The 10,186-nt window shown below is 29.3% G+C and overlaps 1 protein-coding gene across 1 annotated transcript; it reads right to left on the reverse strand.

Annotated features, from left to right (window-relative positions):
* Positions 1–1,915: 1,915 nt before the first annotated feature.
* Positions 1,916–4,427, reverse strand: LOC120086910 (putative WRKY transcription factor 53). The gene is made up of 3 exons (XM_039043719.2): positions 3,885–4,427; positions 3,649–3,777; positions 1,916–2,857 (listed from the first exon to the last, which is right to left on the reverse strand). The coding sequence occupies exons 1-3, from the start codon at positions 4,124–4,126 to the stop codon at positions 2,332–2,334; spliced, it is 897 nt and encodes a 298-aa protein (XP_038899647.1). The 5' UTR covers positions 4,127–4,427; the 3' UTR covers positions 1,916–2,331.
* Between the last annotated feature and the right edge of the window lie 5,759 nt (positions 4,428–10,186).

Below are 10,186 nucleotides of genomic sequence, written 5' to 3' on the forward strand. Positions count from 1 at the left end.
CAACGCTTGTGCATTGGTAGCCCAATAAAGTTCTCTATAAAACCATGCAAGACAGGCACCACCCCATGAGTACGTACCAGCATGCTCGAAATAGACAGTAGCGGGAGAAACATGAGATGTACTAGAGTGTTCGACTTGTCAGCGAACAAAAATCATCCAATAAACTGCATAATGTATGCTCGTGCATACCTACGTACGTTGATGTCGTTGGCATCGGGAGGTAATTCTGGAAACTGGGATGTCAATCACGGGATACTTAATCTTGACCCTTTTAGATCATTGATAGATCGCCTAAGAGCTCATCACAAACATTTTTCCAATCATATTGTAATGAACCTGTCAATGGTTCTCCGTCCACTCGTAACCCAAACTGAATGGCAACATCCTGCAATGTAATTGTACATTCCCCACAAGGCAGGTGAAATGTGTGGGTTTTTGGTCTCCAACGCTCAACTAAAGCAGTAATGAGGTGTCAATCAAGTTGGATAAATTTGATCTATGCAACCCCAAGAAAACTTGTCTGTTCAACGTAGGGAATAATACGTTGATCAAATGGGATAGTATATAGTGCAAATGCCTCCCTTCTCCGACAACTCAAAACTACGGTAGAAGAACTATCTCATATCGATGGTGAACGATGCATATTTTGTTGATATAGTTGTACAGGATTAGAAGGATCAGGCTCCATTACCTTAGAAGTTCAAATTACATTACATAATAAAATCCATCACATAACAAAATCTATTTTTTAAGAATGAATTAGATAAAATAAAGTCATTACATAAAAAGTACAATTACATAAAAAATATAAGTACATAAAAGATACAATTACATAAAAAATACAAGTACATAAAAGATAAAGTATATAAAAGATATCATCCTTCCACTGTTTGCATTTGACATGCAAAATATCTTAATTTGATTCCACTATAAGAATCTAATAGTATTCTGTCAAACAGTATTTTTTTTACGGCAAGTTGTAAATCTTATTTAGTATTAAATAACATTATTAAACTAGAATTATCTACACATATACTTCTTTCCTCCAAAGTTGACCCTCGTTCACTTGTTGAATTAGTAATTTTTCAATCTATTTGGGTGAATATATCTGACGGTACTAACTCAAGATCATGTTCGCTTTCCAAATAATTCATAACTTCAACATCAATATCACTGTCTCCATCATTTACAGGTTCAAGAATAACTAAATCTTCAGGACGCAAACATATTTATTATGATTTCTTCAACTGTTATAGTTGACAATATATATATATATATATGTGTGTGTGTGTGTTAATATGTCAACCCAACAAATAGCCTAATAAATTCCAATTTCTAAGTTCAACATATAAGATCTAAATATTATACATTTAAATCAACTAAAATCTAAGATCCATAAACTATACATTTAAATCAATCCAAATAAAATAGTATATCCATGAATCATTCATTTAATTCAGCCCAAATGCAAATAAAATGATATATATATATGAAACAATCATTCATTTTTATAAATATATATATATATATATATATTCTTAAATCAACCCAACAAATAGGCCAACATAATCATCCAAAAAAATAGTCCAACAAAATCCTATTTCTAAGTTCAACATATGTCTAAAGATTATACATTTAAATCATTGATCTATAAACTAGCCCAAATTCAAATAAAATGATATATATATGAAGATTATACATTTAATTCATGGATCCATAAACTATACATTTTCGAACTTGATCCTCATTTTTATAAACAAATACATATATTGAGAAAAATTAAAGAAAAAACTTTAATATACTCATAGCTTTCTAAGAAATGGATAAATTTCAATGCTCAGTTTTAATAAATAAAAACGAAAACTAAAATCATTATTTTTCTCTCATTTTCTAGCTACAATGGCTCGAAGGTAAATTTGGTGTCAATATGAATATAATTAACGGATATAATACATGTACTCTGAGAACAAAAAGTGGGGTTCGAGCCTCCCACCTTACAAATATGATACATTAATATTTAATATCTAAATCCAATCTTATTCTTCACTAATTCAAATACGCTAGAGGTAAGAAACTTGCAAGATTCCTCTTTTCTCCTACAGTAAGATCAATAATTACACTGAAAATTTGGCCTCTCATAGGATCCAAAAAAAAAAAAAGGAAAAAAACAGAGAGATATAGAGAAGAAGAGAAAGAGAAAAAAAGAAAATCTCTAACCAGCAATGCAGGAGGCCTTGATTTATCCAACATCTCTCTTTCAATGCTGACTTATTAACTAATACACAATCTTTTCTTTCCTTTCCCTTTTGTGTGGAAGGTGAGGAAACAATTTCAACAGAACACATCCAGGTTATCAAAACTAAAATACTCCTCCAAGTCTCCAATGGAAATATTAGTCACTGAATTAGGAATCGAGATGAACCCGGTTTCGAAATCACAACAGAATCCGAACATATCATTCGATTCAAACGTCGGAGACAACTCACTTTCCCTAAAAGGGCTTTGATCGTCTTGAACTTCAGATCCAAACATTGGGGACAGGTCACAAAATTGTTGAAAGAGGCCACCGTCGACATCGTCTAAGTTCTCAGATTTTACCCGAATGGCGTCGGAGCTGAATGTAAAGCTTGAAGGATCATGTAGCTGCTGCAATGGCTTTTGTTCTTGTTTTGGTGGCATTGGGTGTTGAAGTAATGAGTTTGGGTCTTCTTGTGGTGTGTTTGAATGAAGGGCTTTGTTGCAAGTGTGTCTTCCTTTATAGGTTACATCATAAATTGTTGGATCATCGTCTGATTTTTGAACTTGTTTTGTTGCTAAACATCCTTGTGTAAAGCGATGGGAGCATCTAAAATAGCCTCTGCATTAACCAAACACAATAAAATGTTTTAGTCTAAAATTGTTCGGAACGCGACAAAAGTTCTAAATTAGTAACTAAACCCCAAACATACACATATACATAAAAATACATGCACATTTTTTTTCCCTTTCCAATCAAATAATCTATGTTTTGTTCAAAGAAATAGAGATACAGATCAATAAATCCAAAATTATTCACTTCAAAACATTTTATGATTCTGTTTGATGAACTTTTTCGCTATATAGTTTTTAAAAACTTGTTATGAAATTTGGACTCTAACGGAGAGTTTAAATGTTTCCATCAATGAAAAAAGACGAAAACTTAACACCTATTTAGTAACTATTTTATTTTTCGTTTTTAGATTTTGAAAATTAAGTCTATTGTTGTCCCTTCCATCCTAAAAATTTCTTGTTTCGTCATCTATTTTTTCGCAAATTTTTCGAAAATCAAGCTAAGTTTTGAAAACTTGTTTTTGTTTTTAGAATTTGGCTAAGAATTCGAATCTTACACTTAAATGTAAACTATTGAAAGAAAAAATTGAGAAGAACTAGGCCTAATTTTCAAAAATTAAAAACCTTATGAATATGAAATGGACCTAAATGTTCCTCAAACGAAGTCTAACGTAACAGTTTTTTCATACAAAAGCCACCAAATCCGAGCACAGACGAACCATTAACACAGTTGAGATATGAGTAATCATTCATACTCCTACATTTGTAATGCATAACAGAACAAAATCATGAACAGAATTAGAAGCAAAGAAGAAGATAATAAGTCAAAGAGGTAATAACCTGGGGAATTTAGATCCAAGAATATCCTTTTGGCCATACTTTCTCCAGCTGAATCCATCACAACGAGGACCATCGATGGCAGAGTCAGAAGAAACCTTAACCTGCTCACTCCATTTCACCATTACCTTTCTACAAAACCCCCCAAAATCCAATCAAAATTTCTTCCATATTCAAAACAAACAGAACCCAGAAAACCTAGCAATAACCAATCAACAACAAACAGATCAAGTCATTACCTCTTCTTGGACACACCCCTGTCATTCAGAGGAGCAAGGGCGGATTTCACGGAGGCGGCGGCGGCGCCACCACCGGCGAGGGCCAAAAGCGCGTTCTCGTAAGAATGAAGAATCTTATCGATTAAGAGAATGCCATCGGAGGAAGAAGAAGAAGAAGAAGAAGAAGGATGAAGATGATTGCGGAGTTGATTAGCGAGTTGTTTGCCTTGGTTAAGCTCTTGGATTAGAGTGAGAAACTCCATGATTGAAGGTGAGAGAGGTGTGAAATGGGCATGGAAATGGAGGGAAGAAGGAAGAAGAGAGTGGAATTGAGAGAAGAAGGAGAAGGGAGTGGGGTTATAAAGGAAGAAGAGGGAAACTGGAAAGAGAAAAGTGAAACTCCATGATTGGGATTGAAGAAATTCAGAGGAAAAGACAAGGAAAAGATTGGTGAACAAGGAAATACAAAATTAAAATTTAATATTTAAAATTAAATGGAATTTAGTTTAGTGGGAAATTGTGTTTTGTGTTTGGAAAATGTCCAATTTATGACTCTTTCAAATAAAATCAAACAATTTTACCTTTTCTTTTTCTTTTTCTTTTTATCTCTCTCTTTAGAATTTGACATTTTGGTTTCTGATTTCTGTAGCAACGCGGAAGAGAGTGAGAAGATTCCTACCATTTTTCTTACGGAAAAATATCATCCCCCGTTTTGATTTTTATTTCAATCTCTAAGTTTCAATATATTTAGATTATATTTACTTCGGTTAAAAAAAAGTAATAAATCGATACTAATGTGAAAAGTGGGTCTGATTTGATTATTTTTTGTGTTGTTTACTTTTGTTTGCATTTGTAATGACATATGGGGTCCACTTTTAAATCTGTAATAAAAAAATGAAAACAAAATTACATTGTATCTTTATCATTGTTGTTATGGTTATCATTATTTTTATTGTTCCGGAGAAAAAATTATGCATTTTAACACATTTACTATTAACGTTATCGTTATTGTTTGACCCTTAAAAGTAACGGTAACGGTAACGATAATAATTATAGATGTGACGAAATTCATAATTTTAAGTAAATACGATCAAAAGTAATATAACTACATTTGTAATTCAGGCTCATTGCAATTGGTCTATCAATAAAATTTCATTTCGACTTACACCAATTTTCTTTACGATTTGGTAGATGTGGTCGCAGTACTTAAATTTTGAGTTTGGTTTCAATTTAATCCCTAGGTTTGAAAATATTACAATTTTACTCTTACATTTGAGTCTTGTTTTAATTTAGTCTTTAGATTTCAAAATTTATATTTTTAACCTTAAATTTTCACTAAATACTGATTTTTTATCATTAGTGTTAATGTATGCTAATAAATTTAAAATAACTCAATGAATTATAACTAGTTAAGATTCACTATTTCCTATCACTTTTAAAATTAAATCTAAAATTTCACTTCATAATTGCTTTAAATTAATTAATAGACATTGATGTCAATGATTGAATGTGAGTATTTATTTAATGAAAAATCGAGGTAAAAGATGTAAAATCTTGAAACGTAATGATCGAATTCAAAGAAAACTTAAATCTCAAGGGTAAAATTGTTACATTTTAAAATTTATGGATTAAATTAAAACAAAAACAAACTTAATATATAACATTTTGATACCTAAGGACTAAATAGAAACTATACCTATAATATATATCCAAACAGTGGATATTAATTGGGATGAAATTGGACGGTTGGGATTAATTGGTTGGTGGTTGTTGTTAGTATTAACTATTCTCATTAGGTAAAATGAAGTTTGATATCTGAATTTGAGGTGAAAATATCTAAGGTACAATTATTTAACTATTTTAGTTATATTTATTTCATGGTTAGTTTTTATTTTTAGAATTTATATTTCTTTTCATCCCAATTTTTTATTATGATATTCGTCTATCTTTACAAACATTTCCAATCACTTTCCTTTCGTGTAAATGTAATCAATCAATGATAATATAAAAAGTAGGTCAAATTAATTATATTTGTTGTTGTTTACTAATATTTTTTTTTACTTACTTATTGTACGTTTATGAAATTTTATCATTAAACTTATGTAGATAAATATAAGTATATAAATTTATTGACCATTTGAAAATGATATTTCATTCCCTTGAAGTGAAGAAAATTATACTATAATTTCAAGAAGAAGAAAAAAAAACTTATTAGTCCTTAAATACAATATTTGAGTGCTATAAGTGCACTTATATATTTTCACTAATAAACTATGTGTATGTATTTACAATAAATATATTAAAAATAAAGTTAAACATATATTAGGTTATATGTGATAATCAATTTTTATTGATTTATTTTATTCTAATAAATCTAATTTCTGTGTTGTTACTTATGAAAATATAGGTTATTTATGTAAATATAAAGTTATATTTTAAGTAGGTTATATAGTGATTGTGGAAGCCCATAGATCGGCCAACTAACTTTAACAACTACTTCTTTTAATCATATTGAAATCTTGGTGATTCATGAGATCATCCTATGACATTGTATGAAAATAAGACATGTGTGTAGATCAAAGCAACGGGAAATATATTAAAGGAGAATTTCAACCTCATCAATGAGCATGAAGCCCACAAGTCGACCCAAGTCTATCCAAAGCTCGATCCAAATTCACCCCAAAGTCAACATTTGATCAATCCAGCTTTACCCAACCTATTTATTCATTGGATTAGATATAGTTCACTATTTTGAAAATCAAGTTGACGCACGGACTAGCCAATTTGACCTGTATTTGTTCAGTTTGTCGAGCCTTATCACTATGCCAACTCAAATATGCATGTATATGTGTAGTTATAGTTTATATAGTAACAAAATAAAACTTGTAATATTATTTTTGCTTTTAGTGAACATAAATTTTTCGAGGGTTAAAAACCAATAAAACATTTTAATAAAATAATTTATTGAATAAAAATTTATAATGTCAATAACTTTAAGTAATAAATATATAAAATAATTTTAATAAAAATACAAACATATTCCTATTGAATCATATTTGATTAATAAGACTATATATATATATATATATATATAATCTGTAATTTATATTAAGATGACTAATCCCATAGACTAACCCAAGTCAAATTCAAGTTCGTCCTAAACTTTGATCCAATGAGCCAAGCTCAATAGTTGGGGCCATGACCTTGACTATTGAAGCTTGGGATAGCTTGATTCAAGTTCAAATAGTACCTAAGGCCATTGGACTTGGGTTTGGATCGAGCTTGGACCTTCATGTTCTAGGGTTAGGTCAGCATAACGAGGGTGTGAGATTAAACAAAGCATATCTCATCAAAACTCTCCTACAGCCATGATCTTGAAGAGAATGGTGATACCACGGTTCAAAATAGACTTAATTATGTAGACATTATCTACCTACAACAATTGAGTGTGACAACTCAAAAAATCTTAAATGATGTTTTTATGTCAGGGAGTAAATGTGCTACACTTTTTTCCTTTGAGTATAGTTTTATCACATTGAGTTTTCTTAACAAGATTTTTAATTAGACATTTGTTAAAGCATACGATTAATAAAATCCTTTTCCTTAAAGTAGGATTTTTTTTTCTTGTTGATTTTTCTTTGCAAGGCTTTGATGGACGACTAAAGGGAAGTGTAAATAAATATATTCGTCTAAATAATATTCTAATTAGATGTCCATAACTCTCACGGATTACACATTCATCCATTAATCTCTTCATTAACCTTCATAACTTTCTTGTCCCGCTTTATGTTTGATTATTGTAATCAATATCCTTACAACATCATGAAACATTTACTCTCTAATTTCTCCTTCTCCATCTTTTCTCTTCTCTTCTTTTAATTTTTATTTTACACTTATTTATACTAATATTTAATTAATACCATGGTTAATACAACTATTATCGCAAATAACCACGACCATAATTATACACCCATATATATTACACGATTAATAACATTGTTGCTAACTAGATGTTGCAACATAAACATATAGACAACACTTTATAAACATGTTAGATATAACTGGCTACACAATCATATAAAAGTTGTTGGAATGCCTTGAATTTGTTTGTTGGTGTTTTGAATAACCAAGTACGGGGCGACGCACTCTGGTGGGGGTTGCCCCCGAAACCTATTCAGAATTCGTATTTAGCACAATTATTTATTTGTAGTTATTTACGATTATGACCTTAGGGTTTAGAATAGTGCACTGTATAAACTCTCTAACCCTAAAAGTGTCGTTTGATGTAAATTTCTGAAAACATTCTCCCAAATAATACTGTTCTCCTTCTGCCTGTGGATGTAGCTAACACACCGTTAGTGAACCATGTATATCTGTGTATCGATCTTCTCTATCTCTATATTCTTTTTTGTATTCTTTAATTGTCAATTTCGTAACAGAAGCTATTTGCAATAATTTCATTACATTAAAACAATCATAATCGGCAATTGTTTGTTTATATATGTTGTTAATTAGTAACATCACATATATATACTACAATATATTAACCCAAAAATAGATTTGATTTGATTGATACAACTATTAATGTAATAGTTTGAAAAACATTACATTAAAACCCTCTATTCACCTTCATTATCCACTATGTCAATCTTTCTTTCCTTTTTTTTCTTTTTTTTCAATCTTACTTATTTAGGATTAAAAAAAAATTGAATGTCATAGTCATTTTAGTACACTTCATAAATGTTGATTTAAATTTCTCAAATAATTTTTCCTTTTAGATAAGATTGAAAGTACATCTTTCACATGTCTTCACAATTATCTAACATATAGTAAAATATAATTCATTTGAATTTTCTCTAATATCTTAGCTAAGCAGTAGACCCTACACACACGTATTATTTTTCGTAAGAACTAAATGCTAGAGTGATGACCAATTAATTATAAAAGAGTATTTTTGTCCTATAATCTATCGGTACTATTATTTTTTCAATGTACAAGAGTTAGGAACGAAAAATTTGAACATCTGACCTCAAGAGAAATATACATATTAATTACCACATAAGACTTCGATTTTACGTATTTCGATAACTTTTAAATTAAAAAATAAATATTAATAGGTACATATTCTACTAATATTGTGATGTGTTCCTTAACATTGTCTAGTCAACTAGATTTCTTAAGCACATTTTTTTTACAATTATTTAAATTGTATATTTTCTTTTTGTATTTTTAAATGATAATAAAAGAGATAGAACCATATGACTTTGGGATTTATTGTCGTTTTATTCATCTATATAATAATTCTCTCCAAATGAGATGTGTCATTTTCATCCATTGAATTTTTCAATTGACAAACACTTTTACTTTACGCGTTTTAAATTACATTTTCTATTTAGTACGTATTGAGAAAAAATCTCAATTTTTCGTTATCTTTATACTTATTGAAGAGTATGATGTGTTATTTTTAATATGGTACACAAGTTTTATAATATTTTTTTTCTGCAATGTAGAGGTTTTAACTAGTCAATTTAGAAATAATAATTAAGCATATAGCAACATTTTGAAATAATTACAAAAATAATAAAATTTATCAATGATAGACTCTATCGCTCATTGACTCATACCAATGTTATGATTTATCATTGATGGACCTCTATTTGCAAGATAGTCTATCACTTATAGACTTAAAGTAAAATTCAAATTTTGCTATATCTACAAATTCTACATTATATTATATCTATAAAGATTTTGGATTTGGTTGCGATATTTATAACGGTTCTTTTGAAGTTGATTGATAATGCATATTGAATTTACATGATTATCATCTAATCACATACAATATTTGTTAACCTTCATTGTGAAGACATTTGATAAACTTTAATGAATATTGATAGAGATTATAGCTAAAAATATATACTAAATTTTCTCATATATATAGAGGCTAAGTAGATAAGAGATTCATACTATATGATTTAAAACTAATTATTTGTCATTTTCATCATACTATACTAGGACCATATTAATGTTTATTTTATATTGGATATAGACTTTTGAAAGTGATCTTTTTTATTCATATAAAGAGTAAATGATTTTATTGTTGGCTTGATAGTACAAACTTATGCTAGTTGAGCAATGATTAAACTTGAAATAATTGTTGGTTAAACCATAAGCTTATTATTTAAAACTTCAAGTTTGTGTCTATTTTGCCCATGTACTTTAGTAAGTGTCGTTGAATTTTTAAATTTGTATCAAATAAGTCTCTACATATTTAAAAAAAATGTATAAAAAATCTTCAATCTTTTAGTTGTGTCTGGTAAGTCATT

The sequence above is a fragment of the Benincasa hispida genome, chromosome 9 (genome assembly GCF_027475165.1).
Source record: "Benincasa hispida cultivar pf3 chromosome 9, pf3_genome.v1.1, whole genome shotgun sequence".
NCBI classification, from domain to species: Eukaryota; Viridiplantae; Streptophyta; class Magnoliopsida; order Cucurbitales; family Cucurbitaceae; genus Benincasa; species Benincasa hispida.

Excerpts from the sequence above, each read along its gene's own strand:
- LOC120086910 (XM_039043719.2), bottom strand. The coding sequence starts at position 4,126 with ATGGAGTTTCTCACTCTAATCCAAGAGCTTAACCAAGGCAAACAACTC. Across the intron at positions 3,778-3,884 it reads AGGGGTGTGTCCAAGAAGAG|AAAGGTAATGGTGAAATGGA; the intron begins GTAATGACTTGA and ends GGGGTTTTGTAG. Across the intron at positions 2,858-3,648 it reads CTTGGATCTAAATTCCCCAG|AGGCTATTTTAGATGCTCCC; the intron begins GTTATTACCTCT and ends TGGTTAATGCAG.